Source organism: Mustela nigripes, chromosome 9 (assembly GCF_022355385.1).
Source record: "Mustela nigripes isolate SB6536 chromosome 9, MUSNIG.SB6536, whole genome shotgun sequence".
NCBI lineage: Eukaryota > Metazoa > Chordata > Mammalia > Carnivora > Mustelidae > Mustela > Mustela nigripes.
Window position 1 is genome coordinate 42,414,376 of NC_081565.1, and position 27,178 is coordinate 42,441,553.

At 37.1% G+C, this 27,178-nt stretch overlaps 1 protein-coding gene across 8 annotated transcripts; it reads left to right on the forward strand.

The window, feature by feature from the left end:
* Window positions 1-1,238: 1,238 nt before the first annotated feature.
* C9orf72 (C9orf72-SMCR8 complex subunit) lies at window positions 1,239-26,213 on the forward strand. 8 transcript variants are annotated; one of them, XM_059411528.1, is made up of 12 exons: window positions 1,356-1,459; window positions 3,521-3,709; window positions 6,497-6,984; window positions 8,523-8,582; window positions 11,913-12,008; window positions 12,766-12,830; window positions 14,927-14,999; window positions 17,065-17,181; window positions 19,500-19,735; window positions 22,453-22,510; window positions 24,213-24,322; window positions 24,441-26,213. In XM_059411528.1, exons 3-12 carry the CDS (start codon window positions 6,541-6,543, stop codon window positions 24,625-24,627), a joined length of 1,446 nt encoding a protein of 481 aa, XP_059267511.1. In that variant the 5' UTR covers window positions 1,356-1,459; window positions 3,521-3,709; window positions 6,497-6,540; the 3' UTR covers window positions 24,628-26,213. The 8 variants fall into 8 exon arrangements, with proteins under 8 accessions (XP_059267514.1, XP_059267511.1, XP_059267509.1 ...); XM_059411526.1 differs by having other exon boundaries at window positions 1,357-1,466; XM_059411527.1 differs by lacking the exon at window positions 1,356-1,459 and adding an exon at window positions 1,535-1,602.
* Window positions 26,214-27,178: the final 965 nt, after the last annotated feature.

The window sequence follows — 27,178 nt, forward strand, 5'->3', positions numbered from 1 at the left end:
ATACAAGCTACTGCTTGTGCACAATGCCTAAATAATTGGTTATACGTGCGGGAAAACATTCACATCCACTAGCCACAAAACATCACATGTAGAGACCCACTTTAATTATCTATGTTATTCCACATGGTCACACAGAATTTAGAAAACACAGTTGTTCTGAAGTTGATATTGCACAAAACCGAAAACCTGCTGGAGACTTAAGGATATTATTCTGTATATAGGCAAATTTTTGACATACAAAAAGCTATTTTTGGCACTTTACTCCTTCCCCAAGTACTTAACCCGAATCTCGGTTTTACTCTAAACTGGGTTCGTTAGTATTATCTCCTATAGGTGTTACCTGAGAAGAGCTGTCATTAACTTAGCAGCAGCCTCATGTCCTCAGGTCTCAGTGGGCTTTGAAACTGCACAGAACTGGAGAACGGTATCTGTACCCTAGATAGGCTGGGAGAATTAAACACAATTCTTCCCTAGACTAAGGAGCCCAGTCCCAGACGTACAACAGGAACTAGATAAATGGTAGCTATTTGGTGCTCTAAGAGTATATGGCGCTGATTGGATAAGGTGTCTAATTCTGCAGAGGGCAGAAGTTTGAGGGAGGCATTTGTGTATTTAGTCTTCCTTTTTTTCCTCCGTGAGTGATAAAGATGTGCTGTATGATTTTTAGTGTGAAAAATGTTAAGTGCCATTCATCTGTGGCGTGAATATATACCCTTGCAGACCCGAAGGCTAAAAAGCCTCAACTCGTTCACACGGTGCCACTAACACGACGTTTAAAAGTGTGAAAATCAAGCTTACGAAAATGTTTACAACGTGAAGACGACAGACTTGCGGTGACTATGTATTGTAGAAAAAGGAAATTACCTAACCAGACCTGGGGTGGAGTCACAGCTCACTTAATTGTGTCATAAGGAAAAAAATCCATTTATTCAACACACACTTGTTGAGCGCCCGCTGCCTGCCAAGCACAAACAAACCCATTCGCAACTACCAACTGGGCTTTCTCGGAGCGGGCAGCCCTCGCCACTAAAAACAGCACTGCCTCGGCTAACACCTTACTCAACATTTTCAGGAATCACGTCATGGAACAAAAGGACGGAGCAAGTTTGGCCCGCCCCCTTCCACAGGCCTCGCGCGCTCACGTAATGGCAAATCGAAAACGCCAACACCAAGGTACGGCGGCTCACGAGGAAACGAAAACGAAGCAGCAACTTCTTCCGCCCACGCAAAAGATGGCGCTTGACGCGTCAACCATCCCTGCTGCCCGGTTGCTTCCCTTCGGGGGCGGGGTCCAGAGAGAGCAGGAGGCGGGTGCTTAGGAGGTGTGCGCTTTTGTTTTCCTCACCGTTTCTCCCCTCCCTTGCTGTCGTAGTATTCGTTGAAGGTGATGGGCGAACCACTGGGTAAAATTTACCCAGAAGAAGAGTACCAAGCGTGAAACAACCGAGGCGTGAAGCGGGTTCGGGGTCGGGACGCGCGCTAGGGGCCGGGACCGGGGGCGGGGCGAGTGGGGGCGGGGATAGGGGTGGGGCGGGGCGGTGGCCGGGCTGCGGTTGCGGTCCCTGCGCCCGCGGCGCCTGAGTCGCAGGCGTTGGCGACTGGGTGAGTGAGAAGCCGGCGGGTAGGCGACTGCTTGGGGTCGGGGTCCAGGGACCGTGCGAGGGCCGCGGCGGTGGCAGCAGCTCTCCCCAGGGCTCGGCTTGTGCTCCCAGACCGAAATCCGGCATCGGGTTTTCCAGCTGGTGACTAGTAGTTGTCTCCATCCGGGCCCCCGGCTTCCCGGCGGCGGCGGCGGCGGCACGGAGACCGGGGGCTGGGGACTGGGCCTCTGGCCCTCATTCCCGCCGGCGGTCCGCGAGCCGGCCGCTTCCCGGGCACTCGGTGTGAGACCCAGACCGACCCGTCGGACCACCTGCGCCGCGGGTTCGAGGGAAAGCGCCTCGAGCACTGAGAAGCCTGTCTCTGGGGAAGGCCAGAGGGCGGGTGGGGCGCGGTGAACCCCAAGCCCGGGTCTGAGCGGAGATAAAGCCGGGTGGAATGGCACGGGGAGGTGTGGGGGGAGATCCCACATGGCTACACAATTTGAAAGCAGGTTTCTAAAGATTGCCCATTCTCTGTGAATTTGAGGAGCAATTCGAGACGGGTTGTGTTCCCACTGTGTGGGTCCTGACTTGATTGCTTCAGGGCAGTGAGGTTACACATAAAGGAAGTGACCATGATGACTTGAGCATCACCGGACTGATAGGATCTGCTGCAGAAAGAAGTGCACTGATTACACGTCTGACGTGCCCACACGGCATGTGAATCACCCCCTGCCCCGCCAGGCTCCCGTGTTCAGGAGACAGACGGAGGTCATGCTCTTGCCCGAGAGAGAGGACCCTTTCAGAAACAATGGAGATTGCTAGGCCTTAGAGAAGTAACGGTGCCTGTGGCCAGTGGAGAAGTTCCGATAGACTGTTCCATCCCTCACCTGTGATGAAAAGCAAGGGGACCCAACACGTCTGGCTGTACATTTAATTTGTACTTTTAATTTGAAAAAGACTGTTTGATAACCATCTTTAACAGACTTTAGAAAACTTTTAACATATTGGGAACCTTACAGAAGCGAGAATATATGGAAGATTAATAATACGGAGTCAGAATACTTGAAATATGATGGGGTTATGTGACACAGATACCGTTGGCCAGCATCTCATCCAAACCCTGCCACTCTGGGAACTCCCTGAATTAGTTGGAAATCGCCTCATGATTGACTACTCTTTATACATCTAAAACAAAAATGAGAGAAGTTCTAGACCACATTGCTTATTGTGCACAAAGCCAGCACTAACCTGCTCCAGGAAAGTTACACCTAGGTGTTAAAAAAAATTTTTTTTTCTCTCTTTATGAAGTTGATAAAATAGCCTCTTTATTTGGCTCTGTTAGGAGTCCAAAATTTGCTTTCGGAGAAAAAGCAAAAACAAAAAACAATGAGGACTCCTAGTTTTCAAGCCTGCCCTTGGGCTCTATGTTAATTAAGTAGTTCTAAGGAGTAGTGTGTGTTAGCCTGCCTATTATGTGAGAAACTTGGATCAGTGAGAGACTAACACTGATAAAAATTTCATCTGCGAATTTTGATAAAAACTTAGAAAATGTTGCAAACAGTCTGGTGTTAACAGTTCACTGTCATTAAAGTTGGCCTGGGCAGCGTCTGTTTTTGGAAAGTGGGCTGGCTTAGGACCCTGCTGCTTTTAGGGCTTTTAGAAAATAAACAGAAAGCATGGTTACAAGAATTGTGAGCCTTATGATGTCTGAATTCGGATTTACAACAGCAGTGGACCAATCAACTTTCTAAATACCAGTGGGAGAAGAGATGCTAGCTTTTAGCAAAGGTTTAAGAAAAAGCAAAGCTTTGAACCTTATACTCTGCTAACAGTTTTAACAGATAGTAATTAATATAATCTTTAATGTCTGCATATGTTGGATTATTTTCAGAAAGTATATTGGGTACATCCTCATGAACCCTATTCTTTGTTTACAGGAGTAGAAAGCCACCGTGTCACCCAATTTGGATCCTGGCTTCCCTCAAAAGACTCTTATGGCTAATGTTTGATAACCTGGAGTAGCCAACTACTGTAGATATATAGATAAGACTATTGGTTTTGACCTGAATTTTTTCAGTCATATTTATGTATATGGATTTTCCTCACCAAAGATGATGAGTTTAAGTGTTAGTAAAATTATTTTTACAGCTCTCCTTATTATACTTCTCTGTAACATTTCATTTCTCAAAAGTATTAATTTTGGAAGAATTTTAACCTAAGCAATTCAACATGATGCTTGTCTTTTGTTTTCTTTCTAATGATAATAGCAATGAATATAAATGTAATTAATGGTCTGTAATAATTTAATTTTCACAGTTTAAAATTTTCGCATAATCCAACCAGATTTTGCGCTGGGGCTCAGTTTGATTTTAGGAAAGGCTTTTATTTCCAACATAATGATGAAATGTTTGAGTTAAAATATTGTTCTTATGATTATTCACCTTTTTTATCCAAAAAGAAAGAACAAAAGGAAAATGTTACAGTATAATTTCGTGGCTGTGTGTTAACTCATCTCCTTGCCCCCAGTTTATTATTAATGATGACAATGGCATCATTACAGTTTGAATTCAAATTACATTCCTGTTTGCTATCTTGTAAACTGTTTACATTTTATTCAAAACAGTGGATAATTAAATAAGCTAGAGAGTTTATGTCCAGGATAGTACGTTTAAGACTATTATGTTGATATAACACATTAAAAAGTAAATATTCCCTAAATGAATTCTTGAACTAAAAAATACATCATTAATTGCCTTTACGTTGTCATTTCAACACATGCATATTATAAAGTGTTTTGCCAAGTTCTGTATACCTATTCTTGACATGCATGATAAAAATGCTCATCTGATACTCTAAAAATAGAAGCCACTGCTTTTGAGCAGTCTCTGAACTCTCTTGACAAGATGTAGATAAAATTCGTTAAGTAAATTAATTGTCTTTATAGAGCAAATGCTGCCTCCCAAAGCAGTCCCATAGGCAAAGATAGGTATATCATAATTCACCTATAAATTGCTACCCTTTATCATTACAATGAATAGATTCCCCAATTTTAGACTTGCTTTAATGTAATTGTTATGGTTCTTTTCACTTTAGGCCTTTCAATACACGTATTCAATTTTTTAAAACATTTTATTTTTAAGTAATCTCTATACCCAATGGGGGGGCTCAAACCCACAACCCCAGGATCCAGTAACATGCTTCACTGACTGAGTCAGCCAGGCGCCCCTCAATTTTAATATTGGGCCAGAATGATACATTTTACACTAAAATCACAGAGAGTATATAGCTTTAGAGTGTTAAGATTTCAGTGGGTTAAAATTTATAGGAGACCTTGATTCTTACTGGATTCTGTGACCTTGGGCAGTTAGTTTTTCTTTCCGTGTCTATTTTCTTAGCAGAGTGAAAGGCTTTTACTAATAGCCATTGAGTCACTTTGTTCTTTACATGTTCTAAATAACTGAAGCTTTTTAGTTTAGCCATTTAGTATAGAACTCTTTGTAATGAACTTAGTACTGCTGCACTGCTTTCTTAAATTTAAGAAGCATATTAAACATATTTATCTTCATCTTGATGTTTCAGTGTTATTTCAGACACCAGTCTTGGGCTTTAGTATCCTGAAACCCAGAGAGCTTGTTGAGAATAACAGTACTGTTACCTCATTTTTTTTATTATGGCTCTAGCTTATTGTGTCTTTGAAATTTTTTGTCTTTTTTTCTTCCTTTCTTTCTCTCTTCTTTTTCTTTTTTCTTTTCCTTTACTTTTTCTCTCTCCCACCCCCACCACCTTTTAACAGCTTTAAGGTGTTCCTACTGTCAGGTGTCTTTACTAGTTTCCTAGGACTGCCATAACAAAGGGCCACAAACTGAGTGATGTAAAACAACAAAAATTTATTCTCTCACAGTTTTGAAAACTAGAAGTCCAAAATAAGGTATCTGTAGGGACATGCTTCTCTGAAAGATGTAAGGAAGACTCTTCCTTATCTCTTAACTCACAGTACTTCTCAGCAGTGTTTGGCTTTCCTTGGCTTGTAGTTCTATCACTCTAATTCCTATCTCTGTCTTTACATAGCCCTGTTTCCTCTTCGTCCATGTGTCTCTAAATCTTTCATAAGGATACCAGTCCTTGAACTAGGATCCACCCTTATCCAGTATGACCCCACCTTAATTCGAATATACCTATTTTCAAATAAGGTCACATTGATAAATACAAAGGGTTAGAACTTGAGCATATATTTAGTGAGGGGAGGGGACATAGTTCAACCCACAACAGGTATGGTGGCCTCTAGCTGAGTTCTCCCTTTCCCAATTTGCTCTCTTGGTTGCTGTGGTTTAGGAACCAAATATCCAATCATTATATTGCACATAGACTGGATATTTGGGGGCAGTGAGGGTCTATTCTACGAGCTTTAGTATATGACATTTCATATTAATGTTCAAAGACCCTTTTTTGGATCATTAATACTTTGGATTTTCAAGTATATTCCCTGAATATAGGTGACAAGTTACTATGTATTATAAGATTATCATTGTATTAACAAGTATTTAGTGTGCACCTGCCATGGTAGTCAAATGTCTATTCTAGTAGGGGATGTGTTTCCAAATCTTTTTTTTTTTTTTTAAGTTTTTTTTAATTTATCTGACACAGAGATCACAAGTAAGCACAGTGCAGGCAGAGAAAATGGGAGGAAGCTGGCTCCCTGCTGAGCAGAGAGCCTGATGGGGGGCTCAATCCCACGACCCTGAGATCATGACCTGGGCCCAAGGCAGAGGCCTAACCCACTGAGCCACCCAGGCATCTCTCCAAATCCTTTTTGACTGAAGAAAAGAACCACATAGGCCCAAATCTTTTGAATTTCTGATGTATGACTTTACAATTGCTGAACCTAATCATTGGTTTTGTATGTTATTATTTAGATATCCCTGGAGCATTTGGATAATACGGTAAATGGGATGCAGTGATGTCGAATCTCTGTCCACCACCATCTCCAGCTGTTGCCAAGACAGAGATTGCTCTGAGTGGTGAATCACCTTTATTAGCAGCTACTTTTGCTTACTGGGACAATATTCTTGGTCCTAGAGTTAGACATATTTGGGCTCCAAAGACAGAACAGCTACTTCTCAGCGATGGAGAAATAACTTTTCTTGCCAACCACACCTTAAATGGAGAAATCCTCCGAAATGCAGAGAGTGGGGCTATAGATGTGAAGTTTTTTGTCTTGTCTGAAAAAGGAGTAATTATTGTTTCATTAATCTTTGATGGAAACTGGAATGGAGATAGGAGCACATACGGTCTATCAATTATACTTCCACAGACAGAACTCAGCTTCTACCTCCCACTTCACAGAGTGTGTGTTGATAGATTAACACACATTATCAGGAAAGGAAGGATATGGATGCACAAGGTGAGTGGTTTTTGAGCTTATTAATCATGCTAACCTGGCCATTGAAAATTTATCTTCTGATGCATTTATATCTAATTTTTAGAAATTACATGCGCTTAACTTCATACAGTAGCTCTTACTTAGATCTGCCCTATTAGATAGTTCTAGTAATCTGATGTCAGTGGTCTTTATAATAACCCTTGAAGGTAGGAGATGATAGTTCTATGGTACAAGTAAAAGCTAAAGCTTAGAGAACTTGAGAATATCGTAGTAAACTTTAGAGTCTAGGTTTGTCTTGGAAACGTTTAACTATAAAACCTTTTCTCTTTTTGCATTGCATGACCCTGTTTTTCACTTGATACTGTGTGTAGGTACAGGCAGTTCAAAACAAGTGTTTCCTAAGCAGTTGGCCATGTAGCCTTTGGTCTCTTTAACTTCTTTGCCAAGTTCTGAAAATTGTAAAATGAGGAGGTTACACGAAGTAGTTTCTAGGAGATGTTCCTTTTAATTTTGTAGGTCAAGGGGCGCCTGAGTGGCTCAGTGGTTTAAGCCGCTGCCTTCGGCTCAGGTCATGATCTCAGGGTCCTGGGATCGGGTCCCGCATCGGGCTCTCTGCTCAGCAGAGAGCCTGCTTCCCTCTCTCTCTCTCTGCCTGCCTCTCCATCTACTTGTGATTTCTCTCTGTCAAATAAATAAATAAAATCGTTAAAAAAAAAAAAATTGTAGGTCAAGCCAGAGGAAATTACTCTCCTCCCCTAAATGCTATAGTTTAATATTTAGTAATATTTATATTTTCATGTACTTTTGGCAGACATGAAGAACAAATTTAACTCTCCTTTCTGCTTTACAGTTTTAGTACTAGTATCACACTAGTACAGTTTTGATACTAGTTAAATAGCTATTAGTTTTGTAAGGCTTTTACTCCTAGTAAGGCGGAGTAGTATCTTTGAGAAGAAGAGTGTTTTACTATGTTTGCATACTGTGTTTTCTTTCTTTTTTTTTTTTTTAATATTTATTTATTTGACAGACAGAGATCACAAGTAGGCAGAGAGGCAGGGAGGGAGATGGGGCAGAGAGTCCAATGCCCTATGCAGGGCTTGATCCCAGGACCCTGAGATCATGACCTGAGCCAAAGGCAGAGGCTTAACCCACTTAGCCACCCAGGCACCCTGTTTTTTTATTTTAAATGTTTATGAAAATCATTTTAAATCAGGAAAGCCCAGATACATATAACTTGATCTTTCTTAATTTGAAAAGTACAAACCATTAGTTTCCTTTGTGAAACCATGCACACATGTTACATTGACTATTTTCTGATAAGTTATCTTTTTTTACCTGCAGAGAAAAGGGTGTTTTTATTTTATTTTGTATTGTTTATAAGAAAATGGATTTGTTGTATTAATTTCCTGCTCCCTCCCTTTTTTTTTCTGCCCTAATGAGGAAAATATTTTTCTCATGAACTGAATTACACAATAACATGTCTGCCACTTAACTACATTGTGAAAAATAAACAAATATCACAATGTTTTGTTAATTTTAATGAATTTTCTCTTGCTCAGGAAAGGCAAGAAAATGTGCAGAAGATAGTCTTAGAAGGCACGGAAAGAATGGAAGATCAGGTAAGGTACAGACTGCGTACTATCAAACACCACCAAACTCATGTCATGCATCTATAGAAGAGTGAGGGCTAATTTTCTTACTGCCTTGAAGCTGTACCAATCCTATTTTGACAGAGTCAGTATGAAAATGAACAGAACCTTTATGGAAATAAATGGAATAAACTGGATGAAAATTTTCATATCTTAGACTTAGTTAAATAAGTTAATAATAGCAATTTTGCTACCTTTCTTTTTCTGTTTGCCCAGAGTATGTTTTAAATAACTGGTTCATAGTAAAAATTTTAAGTTTTATATGAGATTTTTTTTAAGGCATTCGTTCTTAAACATTTCCGTAGACGTAGTTATAATAGGAGGGAAGTGAGTATACTCCTCTAAGATAGCTGGGGAAACAGACAGTTCTAAGCATGATATTTACTTGAAGTCTCATGCTGGATTTTTAAAACTCATGATTTATATTTTAGTTATTTTTTTATCTATTTAATGTTGCAGTTTACCAGTGATATTCCTCACCTTTCTGATCAGCCTTCTGGTTATGTGAAGTCTCTTGGGAAACTTGCTATGTTTTCCCATGGCTTTGTATCTCCTTAGGGTACAGGCACCAGGGTCTGAGATGCATGATTGCATCAATGTGGTTTCCCTTATGGAAATTAAATACGAACCATTTCACTGCAGGGCAGAGATGTCCTGAAGGAGAATCTCCAGTGGAGAAAGAGTTCTTTGCCTTAACTCCCCTTGCCTCTGGCCACCCTCAGTATTTCTTGTGTTGAACTCTAGTCTAAGGATGACGGGGTTGTCTTTACTCTGGTTCTCCTACAGCATGCCTAAGACCAAATAGTACTTTAAACAGTAACTGTTCTAAAAATTTGTGAATATACAGAACTTAAACCAGGAAAATACAAAACCCTATAAAATGACTTCCTTTACAAAATTGTTATTATATCTGTATTTTTGTAAATAACCTTCCAGGTCAGAGGAGGTAATCCTGGGGAAAGGTCTAACACTTACCAGAAAAGGTTTCCCTTTACCCAGAGATGCCTGGCCTTGTTGGTTGATGAACACTGAGTGCCAAGCATTGGGGGCACTTTTACCAACTAGTTATGGAGTAGTTAGTAGAATTACCTAACAATAAAGAAATTTAAGACCCAATAAAATTCTGTTTTTCCTGGGACTTTTTTTTTTTTCAAACCAGACCTGTACTTAAAAAATTTACCACTCTTAAGTTTTATTTTAAGGGCTCTTCTAAAATGTTATCCTCTTCTTCTGTATATTTAGACAAACTGGAGGTTTTTAAAGGGGAAACATTGTCCTGCTAAGAAGTTCAAGTTAGAGAAGTCACAGGAGGAAGAGAACCCTGTATTTTCTTTTGAGTTTCTTCTGTGTTCAGGCTTGTAGTCGTTCTTTTGTTGAGCTTTGATGAGGATATGCATTCAGTTACAGTAAATATCTGAGATATAGTTTATGGCACTATATATATGCCTAAACATAGGGGAAGATATTTTCCTACAGTTATCCTTTCTGCAAAGAAGCTGCCTGATAAATTGAATCCTTGCAAATCTCGTATCATGTGCATGATTTTATTTTGGATAATTGAATCCTTACAAATCTCATATCATGTGCATGATTTTATTTTGAATAAGTAAATACTATTTGGGGATGACACATTAGTCTGGAATCAGTCACTGACTTCATTCAGTGCAAGTTTTGGATGCTTGTAGCTATCATCTGATAAAATCACTTTATAAGGAAATCACTTTATAGCTAGTCATTATTGTTGAATTGCATGTGTTGATTGTAATTGTGAGCAGGCATTTAAAAAATTCTTTTAAAGAGCAGAAACAGTGAGTGGTTGTGTTTGGAGGTTACTACAGGATGAATTTTTTAAAATAATGAAACCTTCTATAGGATGCAAGGAGGCTTATGACTTGGCATAAAATTTCCACAGACAGCATCACATTTAAATTCCCAAGTTTCTGAAAAACTGGGTATAATCACTCAGAAAATGACTCTAGGAATGACTGAGATTTAAAGACACATGTGAAAAGTTTGAACAAAATAGTTTCCTGAGAGGTGAGTGAGAAAAAAACTATTATTGATTATTCTTAATATGTGATTTTAAAAACATGTTTAGCTAAAAATTAACAGATATGTTACAAGAAGTTTGTCATCTCTCTCTCTAAAAGTTTACATATTCAGGATGGTTCAAGAATTTGGGGCGGGGTGATGGTAATGACTAAATGAGAGATCACCCATCTTTGAGACACTCTATATCTGTGATGTTCCATATTGAGGTTTCAGTTTCATTCTAGACACTACAAATTTCAAAATTGTATTTTTGATGTATGTTTTATTGATGCTTATGATATATGTGATTTTGATTTGCATATGGGTACTAACACTTATTGTGAATATATTGACTCAAGCTTTACTAGGGAGTTATTTGCTGAATACTTCTAAGATTTTTTATGGTTGGTTTTCCTTATTTTTAAATATAAAATGCATCAATAAGAATTTTTTATATCTCAAATAATTATCAAAGCAAATCCTTTCTAAATTTGGCATGGTAATTTAATTATTGCTGGATTGCTAAGTGATAAGCCAATGATTCCACTCTAACTAAAGAAAATCATTCCTGGAAGAGTGAAAATTAGTTTTAAATAGTTTGTACATCCTTTAGAAATGTTTTGAAGTAGTAGACTTATTTGGGGCTGTGTTTTAACAAGTTATCAGGTATTTCTATCAAAGGATGTTCTTTGTTTTCAGCTCTTACTCTTTTATTGCCCCATTTATCCTAGACAGGTTTTCCCCCACTATCCAAAAATAGAGAGTTCCTGTAAAAACATGTTATACACTGAAATGACCATAAAGAAGTGGTTACCATTAATTTATATGGAAAAGTTTTTGAGTGTTCCCAGACCCAAAAAATAACCCCCTTAAGCATCTCTGATACCTTAGAACACATCCTACTAATGGATGCACAAAAAAATCAAGCTAATGCACAGATGCTCACAGACACGGTCCAAAGTCAAGGCAGCTTGATGCTGAGATGCTGAGTAGAGTTCCCAGGGCAGGAGCTCAGCCAGGCCGCCCTTGGACTCAGGCTATGCGCCACCTTCTGTAATGGGTCCTTCAAAACAAATGCTCGACACTGTTTTAGCTTTTCACCTTTTTTTTGGTAAAAGCAGAAATCCTCTTCAGATTTCTCTTGGTTATCGAAAACAGGTACTAATGTAGGTCTTTCATAAAAGCAAAGTGGTGTAACTCAAGCTTTCAGAAAGCCAGGAATACCTTCATTGTGTAGTTTTCTTCACTTCATTTTGCTTTTTTGTACAGGGTCAGAGTATTATTCCAATGCTTACTGGCGAAGTAATTCCTGTAATGGAACTGCTTTCATCTATGAAATCACACAGTGTTCCTGAAGAAATAGATGTAAGTTCTTTCTTATATTATTAAATAGAAATAATGGTACCTCTTATCACTTCTCTTGAGTTATATTACTGTTAGGTATATTAGTAGTATTCTAATTTTAGTAGTATGCATTTTTTGTCATATATACTGTTCATATGAAGTATCAGCCTCTTTAGCAAACACATATAAAACCCTGAGTTTTATAGCCAAACAGAGGCTTTTTTTTGGTCAGTGATAGTTGTGGCAGAATTACATTTATTTAGTTTTATTTCACTACTTTTGTATTTCTTAGAAGTAGGAGAATTCCAGACCTTATTAAAAGCAATCAGTATTTAGTGCGATACTTTTTGTAACAAAGCAGTATTCCATTCAGTGGTGGTTAGCACAAGTTTATTGACATTCACTAATCTAGTTTTCTTAATCATTTGTTGGCATTTTGAATCACACACTCTGTGTGTGTATAGAAATATTTAGGAAAATTATTCTTGTTTCTTTCTGACTTTGTCATTAAGTTTAGTCTCCTGATTCTGACAGCCCACAAGAGGAAGTTGTTCTTGTCAAAATTATTGCTTAACCTGCCTGACCAGTTTTCACATTTGTTCTTCTAGAAGTTTATAGAGTGCACAGAGGTTGTTTTATTGGGATTCTTGATGCTTTAGAAATGAGGGCAATGTGTCATATTAAACCCGAAGTTCAGAAAACTTGTGTATTTAAAGAGTGTTATTTCAATGCTGTAGTATAGCCAGAATAACTTTGTTGTTGTTTTTGTGTGTTTTAGATAGCTGACACAGTGCTCAATGATGATGATATTGGTGACAGCTGTCATGAAGGCTTTCTTCTCAAGTAAGGATTTTGTTTCTTTTTGTAAGAGATGGATAAAGCAGGTAGAAATCTTAGGCTCACCTATGACACAATTTGGAAGGATGAAAACAATGAGACTAGCTACCCAAATTATTCTAGGAACAGTGTTGCATATTTAAACTATTACTTAGCTTTGTGTTATTTTTTCATTTATGACATGTCTGTGATACATTTGATGTTACTCTTTTAATATTTAAGGAAGCTGAGTTTCCACAGTGTCCCAGCAAGAAATCTTGGTCTCTTGTTTGGTTCTGGTTTCTTACTTTACTTCTCATTAAAGCTGAAACTAAAACTGAAGGGAGTTCTTTGACCCACTTTCAGCGTCGAGGGGGTTCCCTACAAACAATGTTATAGATACAAAGTCAGTGTCCTGCAATTTAATTCAGTTCTGACACTCTCTGCCTGGAGAGAGTGTCAGATTCCATAGGTTAAGAGTTCAGTCCCACAAGACTGTGTCTCCTCTACCCCCCTGACACCAATCTGACTGACTGGCAACAGATTGAACGTCCCAACCATCCCCTCCTTGGACTTCAGACACCAGTAACAATTCCAGGTTATTATCTGGACTTCTTACCAATTGGCCATAAATCAGGTTCCTACAGCCCCCTCCTTGGGTTCCATTCATTTGCTAGAGCAGCTCACAGGACTCAAACATTTCATTTACTTAATTATTATAAACGATAGAATCTAAGATGCAGATGAACATCCAGATGGAAGAGATGCCTAGGACAAGGTCTGGGAAAAGAGGGAAGTGCTTCCGTACTCTCTCCAGGCATACCACTCTCCCGAGATCCCCGTGTTCACTAACCCAGAAGCTCTCCAAACTCCTTCCTTTTAGGTTTTCATGGAGGCTTCATTTCATAGGCCTGATTGATTAAATTATTGGCCGTTGGAGATAACCTCCAGCCCCTTTTCCCTCCCCAGAAGTTAAGGGGAGGGACTGAAAGTTTTAACCCTTGTCACATGGTTGGCTCCACCTGCAAATCAGTCCCCATCCTAAGTGCTTTCCCAAAGTTGCCTCATTAACATAACAAAGGTATATCTATCATTTCCTACACTTGGGAAATTCCAAGGGTTTGGGGTACTGGGGGTGAAGGCCATATATAAAATCACAATATCACAGAACCCTTACAAATTAAATTTCGTTTGTATGGAATTAAGTTATTTAGGCCTAGAAAAGAAAATTATTTGTATTTTTTCTGATCCTTCTCTCTTTCAGCAGATTTTAGTACTTTAGAGTGTGGGCCCTGAAACCAGACTCCCTGGGTTATTGCTCTGTGAACCTGGGCAAGCTACCTGAAGTCTCTGTGCCCCCATTTCCTCATGTGTAAAATAGGAATAATAATAGTATCTACTTCATATGATTTGTTGTAAGAATTGAGTGAGATAAATCATATTAAGCATAAAAACAGTGCCTGTAACATATAAGTACATAATAGCTGACATTTTGTATTTCTCTTTCTTTGAAGGAAAATGTAGTAACAATAATAACAGCCAAAATTTATCAGGTGCCTGTGAGTCAGTCTCTATACTAAGTGCTCTCTCTGCATGTATAATCTCATTTTCTACCTTAGTGTTTCTTTACAATTAAAGAATATTGTGAAATTTTATTTTTTTCAATGAGAAATGAAAGGATAAAGCATTTGCTTCTTATGTCCATAGAGTTTTCCTCAGAGAATCTCAGAGACGTGAGTGTTTTTAACCTAGAAGCCTTACATAGCTTGACTCAGAAGCACTTCAGTGCTGATTCTGCTGCCTGTCAGCCATTCATATAATTACTTTTAATCCCATTTGATTTTAAATAAATCACTTAACCTCTCTACACCTCAGTTTCTTTCACTATAAAATGGTAATATTTTACTAACTGGGTTTTAAGTTCAAATGGGAGAATCTCTGTGAAAGGCCTGAGGAAAATGTAAAGTACTATAGGAAATAAGAGATGGCATTTTTCTTGTAGCTTGGCATTCATCAAGCTAGTCTCAGTTGTTTGAAGTTCACTTGCCCTTTTTTGTTTGTTTGTTTTCGTTTGTGACTTTTTTACTGGCAGTGTTTTTTCATCTTTTTCCTTCTCCTTGCAGTGCCATCAGCTCACACTTGCAAACCTGTGGCTGTTCTGTCGTCGTAGGTAGCAGTGCAGAAAAAGTAAATAAGGTAATATATTTTATAATCTGGCCAATAATCTGACTTCTTAATGCTGCTAACATATCATGGATTATAATTTAAAAGTTAGCTTGCAGTCAAGACAATCTAATAGTATAAGGAGGTAATACAGTTTGGCTAAATTACTGTGTGACACCCTGTGACAAAAATAAGTTCAACTGCTTAAATAGGAAATCATTTATCCATTTCATTTTGATAATTCATAAATATTATACAGTTCTCAGTATTGTATAGTTTTAAGAATTTCTTACAAGAAGGTATTTTTAAAAAATATTTGTCTTCTGTTTTCTGACATCTCTTCTAATAAATAGGATAATAACCATGTACCTTTTTTTTTTAAGATCTATTTATTCATTTGGGGGCACCTGAGTAGTTCAGTTGGTTGAACAACTGCCTTGGGCTCAGGTCATGATCCTGGAGTCTCAGGATTGAGTCCTGCTCAGAGGAGAGTCTGCTTCCCCCTCGGACCCTCCCCTTCTCATACTCCCTCTCTTATTCTTTCTCTCTCAGATAAACAAACAAACAAATAAATAAATAAATAAATTTATTTTTTAAAAGGGGATTTTATTTATTCATTTGAGAGAGAGAGCCATCACAAGCAGGAGGAGGGCCAGAGGGAGAGGGAAACAGAATCTTTCCAAGCATTAGGCAAAAACTAAGGGATTTTGTACTTTTCTTCACTGACTGTTAATTAGACAGAGGTAAGTTGCACTTATCTATCAATTTAAGCAAACCTGATTTTTCTTTTTTATGTTTTACACAGGAATTATCTTAGAAATAATTATGTCCTTGACAAATTCATTTGTATTTTTTTCTTTTAATAAGCTACCCTGTATGCTTGCCTGATCCTTAATTTATCAAAATTACATTTTTCATACATCCATTTATGAAAGGTTAGTATACCTCTTACTTTATTGGTCTAGCAATTTATTATTATATTTGTTACCCCAAGAAGGTAGGTTTCTATCTGTGTCACCTACAGCCTTTGGATTTCACAGAAGGACTTCCCAGTAGCTTTTTGAAAGAAGGCGGCTCTGTGGTTGGGGCTCTCTGTTTTTATTTTATTTTTAACTTTTTAAAGATTTTTTATTTTTTTGAGACAGTCTGAGAGAGAGACTGAGCACACAAGGAAGGGCAGAGGGAGAAGCAGACTCCCTGCTGGGCAGGGAGCCCGATGTGGGGCTCTATCAGAGGACCCTGGGATCATGACCTGAGCCGGCGGACACTTAAAAAGGCAGACGCATAAGAAGGCAGATGCTTAACTGACTGAGCCACTCAGGCACCCTGAGGGGCTTTTTGTTTTTAAAACACTTTTTTCATCCCACATCCTCTTCTGGCATAATTGCTTGTTTTTTATTTTTTTAATATGAAACGGTTGCCATCACTCTATAATGAAAAACTGTCTGAACATAGTCTGAATTCCAACATACTTAAATGGCTTTTTACTTTTCCTAATAGAGCTATAGATCAAATCCTGTTAGAATTATAGATTTCCAAGCCCCAACCAATGGCTTGCTTATTTTAAGTCGAATTTGATAGAATTAATTCTCATTCTATTGGAGGATTTGGAGACTCCTAATATTCATTATAATGGGATTTCACCATTCAACAGGAGCCATAATTCTGCCTAATTTAACTGCATTTAGTTTTCTTGTCCAGAATTGTTTGTTTGAAAAATAGTTACTACTCTATGGAGATAAAATCAATAATTAAGTCATTAGTTCTTAGTGAGATAAGGGTTCCATGGTCAAATATGTTGAATAGAGTATGCATATTATATCAGTCATCTGGAAGGTCACAATACATAAACACTAAAGGTTTTGAAATATCATACAGTGCATTTACCAGCATTTCCCGAACTTACTTGACCACAGAATTCCTATTTTAAGCAACAACTGTGATGTCCTATGGACTCCTGAAGGTGACTAAGGAATACTTTGTTCTCAGGATGTATTTTATTGACAATAATAGTTGAAGTTTCTATTCACATTTCTTTCATAAGCAAACCAGTGGCCTTTAACTCCCTATTTTAATTCTAAAATATTTTCTTTTACAGATAGTGAGAACATTATGCCTTTTTCTGACTCCAGCAGAGAGAAAATGTTCCAGATTATGTGAAGCAGAATCATCATTTAAGTACGAGTCAGGGCTCTTTGTACAAGGTCTGCTAAAGGTATAACTTCCATTTGTCAAACTGAAAGCAACTTTTTAAAATCATTTTTGACATTCTTTATAAATATATTTTGAGTGTTAGCATGTAGTACATCTCATGTTTATATGCCAAGGTACTGAGTATTGAGTATATGTCTTACAGATTTATAATTAGTATGAGTAAAACATCTTAGAGTATCTTTTTGTGTGTTTCTCTTTGGTTTCCTATAGCTGCCTGTCTGACCTCAGGATTATTTGTTTTTAATATGTGCTTGAATCAAGTGTACATCAAAAATGGGTACTTTTTTTCTTTTAACTGAAAAGAATTTGAATTTTCATTAGCATTTTTTGTTTATGTACTGTATCATTTATTGAAAGAAAATTTTAAACTGCTTCCTGTCTTCAAGAACTGTGTATAGAATTTGAACAAATCACAGATATATATTCACATTTGTGTATTTTTTAATTATTTAAAAAAAATTTTTATTTACTTGAATCTGCTTTTCGTTTTCTTTTTTTTTTAATGCCAGTATAGGTAACATACAGCATTATATTAATTTCAGGTATACAATATCGTGATCCTACAATTCTATACGTTACTCATTGCTCATCGTGATTAGTGTACTCTTTAATCACTCGCTGTCTTACACCCCCACACACCTCCCCTCTAGTAACTATCGTTTTATTCTCTGTAGTTAAGAGTCTGTTTTTAGGGGCACCTGGGTGGCTCAGTGGGTTAAGCCTCTGCCTTTGGCTCGGGTCATGATCTCAGGGTTCTGGGATTGAGCCCCGTGTCAGGCTATCTGCTCAGTGGGGAGCCTGCTTCCCCTTCTCTCTCTGCCTGCCTCTCTGCCTACTTGTGATCTCTGTCTCTCTGTCAAATAATATCTTTAAAAAAAAAAAGATTTAAAAGAAGAGTCTGCTTTTAGGTTTGTCTGGATTTGGGAGGGTGTTTATTTTTCTTAAATTCCACATATGGGTGAAATCATATGGTACTTGTCTTTCTCTAACTAATTGAGTCCACTTTTCAGGGAGCAAAGCAGATATGGGTAAGTTAGCATTTATTTTCAGTAATTACAGGGAAGACTCTTTACTGAATCTATCATTGATATTTCAGTTATAGTCAAAAGATGTAAGAAAGTAGATTTCCTAATGCTTATGTGATTCATCGTGAATGCTTTCTTGAGAATCTAGGCATAGCAAAGGGAAAAAAATATATTTAAAAAGTGTTGCAAATAAAAATTATAATCAGCTTTTGCATTTTCAGTAGTGTGCATGCTCTGGGCTTAGAATAATGTTTAAATATTTAAATACAGAAACTACTTAAGGGAAACTCATTTCCAATTTGAATTGCACAAATATGAAAATTAGAATTTCTTTTTATCAGACATAATAGGGTACTTAGTACTTTTATTTCCTCAGCACCCTCTTATTTAATTATGTAATTTTATCCGTGAAAATGACCTCTATGAGATGCGTAGAGGAAGACTTGAAGCTATAATTTAATGAAAAAATATTTAGCAGTTTTCTGTACATGTATAAATTGTTAAGCCTTTCAGAAAATACTTTACCATTATATGTCAGGAGCCTTAAAAATGTTCAGACATTTAACCTACTATCTCTACTTCTGGAATTCCATCCTAGGGAAACAATTGTATAAGGGGAAAGACTGACTTATAAAGATGTCTACTACAGCATTAGAAGAGTAAAAAATTTAAACTAGTCTCTCTTGTATTCGTAACCAATACCACCATGCTTCATACACAGTAGATACTTCTTACATGGTATTTAACTGCCTAAATGACAATACCTGGAAAGAAGTCCATTTTTTACTTATAAAAATACATATTCATTGAGATTTAAAAAAACATGTGAATAACAAGAAGAAAATAAAGTTCCCCATAATCTCATAGTCCAATGAATCACCACTATTGGCATGTATTTGGCATATATCTTTCTCATCTTTCTATTCTGTATGTATCTTTGACACAGCTCCCTGCCACCTCCACATATATTAACCTCCATTTTCCACAATATGTTATGAAAATCTTTCTATATCAATACATAAACTTCAAATTAATTTTTAGCAAGTAAACAAAAAACATTTTCATTTATTTAAGCACTTTTTTTTTTTTTGCTGCTTAGCTTATTTTCTAGTATTTTACTGTTTAAACCAATGCTGTAGTGCACATATCACTAAAACTTTTGCACACTATCGTGACTAATTTCCTGAGGTAAACTTCCAGAGATGGACTTGGGAAAGCCAGTTTTTCTAATTAAAAAATAATTCTTCATATCTTTTGGCATATAAGAGAGTAAATTTTCTTTTCATTATGACAGGATTCAACTGGAAGCTTTGTGCTCCCCTTCCGGCAAGTCATGTATGCTCCCTATCCCACCACACACATAGATGTGGACGTCAATACTGTCAAGCAGATGCCACCATGTCACGAACATATTTATAATCAGCGTAGATACATGAGGTCTGAGCTGACAGCGTTCTGGAGAGCCACTTCAGAAGAAGACATGGCTCAGGATACTATCATCTGTACAGACGAAAGCTTCACTCCAGATCTGTATGTAATGATACTGTTGTTAAACAGTGTTATGAAATTGTACCTTTTATGAGTAAAAACAAAAGCCTGTGTTTGAAAGGAAGGAAATACTACTAAGAGAATTATGCTCGAAGAAATAATTTGGTTAAGCTTGCCTTTTTTTCCTTAGATGTCTATTTTTATTAATATAATTATGTTTTGCAGAGATAGGTTAGATTAGTCCCTAAAAGTAAATATTCAAGGAGTTACATAACAAATATATATTGAGGCCCTAGGCATGGTAATAGGTGCTGGTAAGGTTGGACTGTCTAATATAGAGACCCAACACTTACTTACATTGCCTACAGTCTAATATGTAAGAGCCATTAAAAGTCTTGTTATCTAAACCAAAGAAATAATTCTGAGTCTTTTTTATCTTGATATGTGAATACAACAGAACTGTGAAAATGTTTATAGAGCATTCTTTTATTTGCATTTTATATTGTTTTTCTTTTTTTTTATTCATAAAGTCTGATCAGTAAATTAAATAAAGAACAAGTAATGATAAAATGTTGAAAGTGGGCCCAATTAGAGAGGGGGAAAATGATAAAAAGAATTATAAAACCCAAACCAAATACTTAGGTTCTAAATCAGGAGAAGAAATGCAGTATATCCTGATGGTTCTCTTTAATCAATTTAGAGTGCCCAGCACATATAATGTGCTCAATAAATGTTAACTGTGCTAATTCTTGTTTGAGTGTATAAAGCAGCAATAAAATTGGAGCCAGCAACCCTGTCCTGTATTTGTAAGAAACATTGGAAGCTGAGCCAGGGGACATGCAGAGCACCAATAGTCACACAGAAGATGTTGACCGAAAGCATAGAAAAGGAACACCCCATCCGCAGGATCCCCAGCCTCACATGTCTCTAAGTCAAGAAAGAACGCATCGTTAGGACCATCTCTTTCCAGCTCTCCACTGTTTTTGTGGGTTCCGTGGAAAGTGTGAAGGAAATTAGTTTAGGAAATGAATTAGTCAAAACCGGAATTCTGTTTTGTATCTGGGTGACAAGTTTTTCAAGTATTGGTAATTGTGGTACATGTGTAGGAATTCTCAAAACTAATCCATGCTTTCAATCATTTTCTTCTTTCCTGAAGTGTTTAGTATTTTCTCCCCTTTTTGTGGTTACTTCAGAGCTCATTCTTGGGGAATTTAGTTAACTCTAGAATGGATTTACCATCTAGTAATTTTATTTTTATTTTTTTAGAAGAGGTATATGTATTCTTTTAGCATTTCTTACTCATTTTAACCAGTTGTGTTTGATTGCTTCACGGATTTGACAGACTTCGATTTGCCAGCTAGTCTTCTTTTACTGATGATAAAAAAAATAAGGTCATTAATTTTTAAAACTTATTTACAACTCCAAAGTAAATTTTCTGAACATGAAATTGTCCAAAAATAATATTCTACCATTAGATTGTATATTAAATTTACCTATTACATATCTATTTTACTTTTTAGTTTTCTTTAAGCAATATTATTTATTTTTAAGATCATTTTAACTCTAACTTCTAAAAATAATCTCACTCACTGCCACTACATGAAAAGTGAGTCACTGGAAATAAACTTTTTTAATGCGTCACTTCATCTGATTCACTGATGACAGAGACAGTGAAAAGGAGTGCTGCCAGCTAGTAATCATGCATTGCTGCATTTTTTTTTCATCAGTTTCCTTCTTCTGTAATTTGGTACACCCATTTCCTAGAGTAGGAAATTTTAGGTACTTTCCTATTTCTCTATGCACATACCCCTCTTTGTTTGCCTTTCTTGTCAGTTCAGTGATGATCCCTACCATTTTCAGTGAAAAATTGCTTACCTTATGGTGTGTTAGAGATACATGATCTCTGGGGTGTATTATGTCTTAATTTCTTATTCTGATCATTGTCAAGGTAGATAACACTTTCCTGAGTAGTTAGTTCATGTAACTCCCCTGGTGATAGGTTTGTTGATACAACTCAGTGGTCACGATGTTCCTTAATCCCACTTGAATATCTCTTAGCATTTAGCCTTTTATCTTTTTCTTCCTGAACAGTGTTTACAAGTTACTATAACATAAGTTAACCTTTTGTTTTGGGTTTTGCTGGTAATGGTGTTTATTTTTCTTGTTGTTTTATTTTTTTTGAGATGGCAGGAAATAGTAATCATATTTATTTTCTAAGGCTCTCAACATTTTTTTATAAGGCGACGGTTCAAAGATAGATTGATAGCGACTTACGTGCTATTCTTGGGACTGTTTATATCTTTTTTTTTTAAAGATTTTATTTATTTATTTGACAGACAGAGACCATGGGTAGGCAGAGAGACAGGCAGAGAGGGGAGGAGGCAGGCTCCCCGCCAAGCAGAGAGCCCGATGCAGGGCTCAATCCCAGGACCTGGGATTACGACCCTAGCCGAAGGCAGAGGCTTTAACCCACCGAGCCACCCAGGCACCCCATGGGACTGTTTATATCTTTAAGAGAAAAATAATGACATAGTGGCTTGACAAACTCCAGTAAAACACAAGTGTATCCTTGAGTTAAAATTAGTATATATTTATTATTTCCAAATATATTTATATTTATATACATATATATATACACACATATAATTTTCATAAATATGTTTATATGTAATATTTCATTTCTAAGAATTTAATTTATTGGCTGGAGTGAGAGATTTTGGAAAGTAGCCATTTCAACATTTGGGCTGTTTTCTTCATAGGAATATTTTTCAAGATGTCTTACACAGAGACACCTTAGTAAAAGCCTTCCTGGATCAGGTAAATGTTAAACCTGAGATTGTCAAAATGAATGATATGATGTGTTTTCTAATGTATACTACATTGCATTTCTACATTTCTAATGTATACGACATTTCTAATGTATACCACATTATATATGTAACATAATAGAATTAAGTCATTATTTTTTTAAGCCATTATCTTTTTGTAATGTTTCAGGTCTTTCTAAAGTGTCTACATGCTGCTTCTTTTGAATTGCTAATGGGTGTAGCCTATATATTAACAATGAAATTTGCAATATATCCTAGTCAAATAATGTTTTAATTCCAACCACTAACTTATCACTCTTTTGGGGAAGGGAGAATATTTTTTATATACCTTAATTGAGCCAAAATGTCTTTAAAACAGTATACTCATACTGAAATAATAACATCGCTATTGTCTCATTCTTTTGAAAAATATCTATTTAACACTTGAAGGAAATTATACATTATATGGGCCTTATTTCTTAATATAACAGCTTTGTCATAATATTCTGGGGACCAGGCCAGGAAGCAGTATAATCGAGGTAGCTTTGAAATGATGAGGTCCTTAGATTAACTCATAACTTTAGATCCAGGTCTATGTGGTCTGTGACATATTGCATAATTCAGGGATTATTCATAGTCATGCAATTAATGCCATGCTTCTCAAGCTGAATAAAAGCATTCTACCACTACACATGTACCCTTACCCCCAGTAGCAGAGAGAGAAGAATATCTCAAATCCTTGGTCTATAAGCATGGTTCAACTTTTGGGAGCTTCAGTTTTATTTGGAGATGTGGGCAGAAAAAGTTAAATATGTAATGAAACAAATGAAAGTAAATAAAAACATGATTTTTTTTTAAAGATTTCATTTATTTATTTGACAGAGAGACACCACGAGAGAGGGAACACAAGCAGGGATGGGTATGTAGGAGTGAGAGAAGCAGGCTTCCAGCTGAGCAGGGAGCCCGATGCAGGGCTTGATCCCAGGACCCCAGGATCATGACCTAAGCCGAAGGCAGATGCTTTAAGACTGAGCCACCTTGGCGCCCCTACATCATGATTTTTTAAAAATATTTTGTTTATTTATTTGAGAGATACAGAGATCGCACAAGCCAAGGGAGGGGCAGAGGGAGAAGCAGGGGACCCGACATGGGGCTCAATCCCGGGACCCTGGGATCATGACCTGAGCGGAAGGCAGCTTCTTAACCAGCTGAGCCACCCAGGTGCCCTATGTCATGATTCTTTTTATTTTTTTTTTTTAAGATTTTTAAAATTTATTTATTTGATAGAGATCACAAATAGGCAGAGAGGCAGACAGAGAGAGAGAAGGAAGCAGGCTTCCCGCCGAGCAGAGAGCCTGATGCGGGGCTCCATCCCAGGACCCTGGGACCATGACCTGGGCCGAAGGCAGAGGCTTTAACCCATTGAGCCACCCAGGCGCCCCCCCATGTCATGATTCTTAATAATAAAGTAAATAGGGATGTGTTCTGAGGTAGGATGCAAAATTTGAGTTCATTTTCAAAGATAAAATAGATGACTTCAGAAAAACGTGATTGCTCTAGATAGACTCTACTTCCTGTTGGGGCATCAGGGCAAATGGTTGTGGAGAACTACTCTAATGTGTGTTATCTGCCACGTTGTCAACACTGTGATGAAAACATGCTGTATAAGAATTGGAGCAAATAATTTATTAAAGTGATTCATTTTCCTGTAGGTTTTTCATTTGAAACCTGGTTTGTCACTCAGGAGTACTTTCCTTGCACAGTTTCTACTCGTCCTTCACAGAAAAGCCTTGACACTAATAAAATATATAGAAGATGATACGTAAGTGAAACCACATGGAATGAAAACCTTTGTGCATTGTGTTTTTGTGTTTTGTTTTGTTCCTTTGGGACATTTTCTATATTTTTAAATATAATTTTTTTTTCTTCATTATTTATAGGCAGAAGGGGAAAAAGCCCTTTAAATCTCTACGGAATCTGAAGATAGACCTTGATTTAACAGCAGAGGGCGACCTTAACATAATAATGGCTCTAGCTGAGAAAATTAAACCAGGCTTACACTCGTTTATCTTTGGAAGACCTTTCTATACTAGTGTACAAGAACGAGATGTTCTAATGACTTTTTAAATGTGTAACTTGTTAAGTATATTTCGTCACAGTCATGACTGCTGCTGAAGTAGCTTGGTGGTATGGGAAACATCATTCCCTCGGTTCATGTCCTAGAGCCCTGCTCGGCAATGCAGTTAAAGTTAGTTACACTACAGTTGTCACAAGCTTGTAAGAGGATGTCAGGTGTGTTGTTATAATGGGTGGATCTTTCCCTAGATGTGCTATCCTGGGATACAGACTTAGGTTTACAGTCATAGTAAATGTTATTGCTATCTTTTAAAGATACGTAATGGAGTATAAACTTGACCACAACTACTGTTGTTTGAAACTTACAATTCATGGTTTACATGTACCACAGTGAAATCTGAGTTAGTTTTCACAGATAAAATACTAGTTGTCTTTTCATCTCTTGGTGTTCCTTGAACATAGGTTAAGTTTTAGGAAGAATATATTGAGCAGGCAGATGTTTAATTCAAATCAATTATTAGATCCTACTTTATAGACTTTAGTAGACCTTAGGGTTCAGTCTGTGTAAAAACGTCATGCTATACATGGATTGTGGTGAACTATAGCCAGCGTGTGTGTTTGTTTGTGTACTTGTTTGTTGAGCTCTGTCAAAGAAAAGAGAGGAAATTGGATTTTATGTTTTAATAGTTATTGCCAACTATTTAAATTTTTATTATTTTTGAGCCAAATTGAAATGTGTACCTCCTGTGCCTTTTTTTTTTCTTGAAAAATATAATGACTTAGAAGAAGTACAGATTACACTAGTCAGTCATTTTTATCTTATTTTCCTCTTGTAGATTCTCACCCTGATTTGGCAGTTGTGACTCCCGAGATTATAGAATGCAATAGAGAATGTACTAACTAGTAAGATCTTTTTTTCAGGAGCAGAGAATAATACCTTGTCCTTTTTCTTCTTCTATTTCTGCCCATATTTTTTAAGTTGGCAGGTTTCTTTGCCTGCATCACGTGAGGAAAGCAGGAAGAACTTTACTGATGTGCTATTTTACTAGGTGCTACTTGGGCAAAAACTAAGTGATCAATTTCTTGTGTTTCCTTAATGTGTTTGGACCATTTTGCTAGCTATAAAATAACTGATTAATATAATTCTGCACTAGAATAGTTTTGACAGAATAGTATATACAAGCATCAAAAATATTTTTATTTAAAACTGTGGAAGCTACATAAAAGGGAAAAATATTTATAAGAAAGGGATAGAAGTGACAAAGCCCCTCTGCTGTTGCTCACCAAATTGAACCAAAACCAACATGTTCTTTTCTGAAAGGTCCTAATTAGCCTTTCACATCACTGATCGGAAAAGTATAGACATCTTGATTTATAGACACAAATGGTACTGGATGACTGGCCCTCTGTGGCTTAGTCATGAAAGAATTTACAGATAACACCTTGTTGTACCCCTTACTCAGTGCTTTCTAGGTGAGATGATACTAAGGAGTACTGATTATTTTCTTTGCTGGTTTATTGTACTGTGATACAGAATGTAAGTTGTACAGTGAAATAAGTTATTAAAGCATGTGTAAACATTGATATATGTCTTTTCTCCTAGATGGAGAGTTTTGAATAAAATATCTTCAAAATTTTGTCTCTAAGCAATTATTTGTTCAGAAAAGCCGGTTAGGATAATGAAAGACACACCTTAAAAATAAAGGACAGGGCGCCTGGGTGGCTCAGTGGATTAAAACCTCTGCCTTCCGCTCAGGTCATGATCCCAGAGTCCTGGGATCGAGGCCCACGTCCGGTTCTCTGCTTCGCGGGGAGCCTGCTTCCTTCTCTCTCTCTCTGCCTGCCTCTCTGCCTACTTGTGATCTCTATCTGTCAAATAAATAAATAAAATCTTTTTTAAAAAAAATAAAGAACAAACAAATGAAAAGGATGGAAAAATACACACCATACCAACACTAATCAAAGAAGAGCAGGAATGACTATGTTAATAGAAAAGCAGATTTCAGCGCAAAAAATACTACCAGGGATAAAGATCATTCTGTAATGCAAAGGGGTCAGTTCAGCATGAGGACATAACAGCCCTAAGTGCTTGTTTACCTAGTAACAGTTTCAAAATACGCAAAACAGGAACTGTAAGGAGAAGTAGACAAATGTACAATTAGAGTTGGAGATCTGAAGATCCTTCTGTCAGTGCTTCATGGAACAAGAAGACAAATATTAGAGCTACATTGTACAAAGGCTAAATTCTAATGAAGGACTTTAGAAGAAAAAAATCTATCCAGATCAGCAAGGACATAAAAGACTTGAACAAGACTGTCAACCTGTTTGGTGTGACATTTATAGAACACAGCAATAGTCCACAATAGATTACACATTCTTTTCAAGAGCACATGGAACACATACAAAGATAGACCATGTTCTGGGCCATTAACAAGTGTCAATAAATTAAAAGGATTCAAGTCATACAAAATAAGTTCTCTGATCATAATGGAATTACTCCTTGGGAACTAGCACTTATAAAGGATTAGGGGACAAGGGGAAGTGGAATGGAAAGCAGAAAGGGAGGTATCAGTGTTTGTGGAATCATTTTTATGAATAGTGG

Bases quoted from the DNA above. Each gene is read 5' to 3' on its own strand.
- C9orf72 (XM_059411531.1), top strand. From the start codon at position 6,541: ATGTCGAATCTCTGTCCACCACCATCTCCAGCTGTTGCCAAGACAGAG. The intron at 8,583-11,912 runs GTAAGGTACAGA...TTTTTTGTACAG, and splicing joins CGGAAAGAATGGAAGATCAG to GGTCAGAGTATTATTCCAAT. The intron at 22,511-24,212 runs GTAAATGTTAAA...ATTTTCCTGTAG, and splicing joins TAAAAGCCTTCCTGGATCAG to GTTTTTCATTTGAAACCTGG.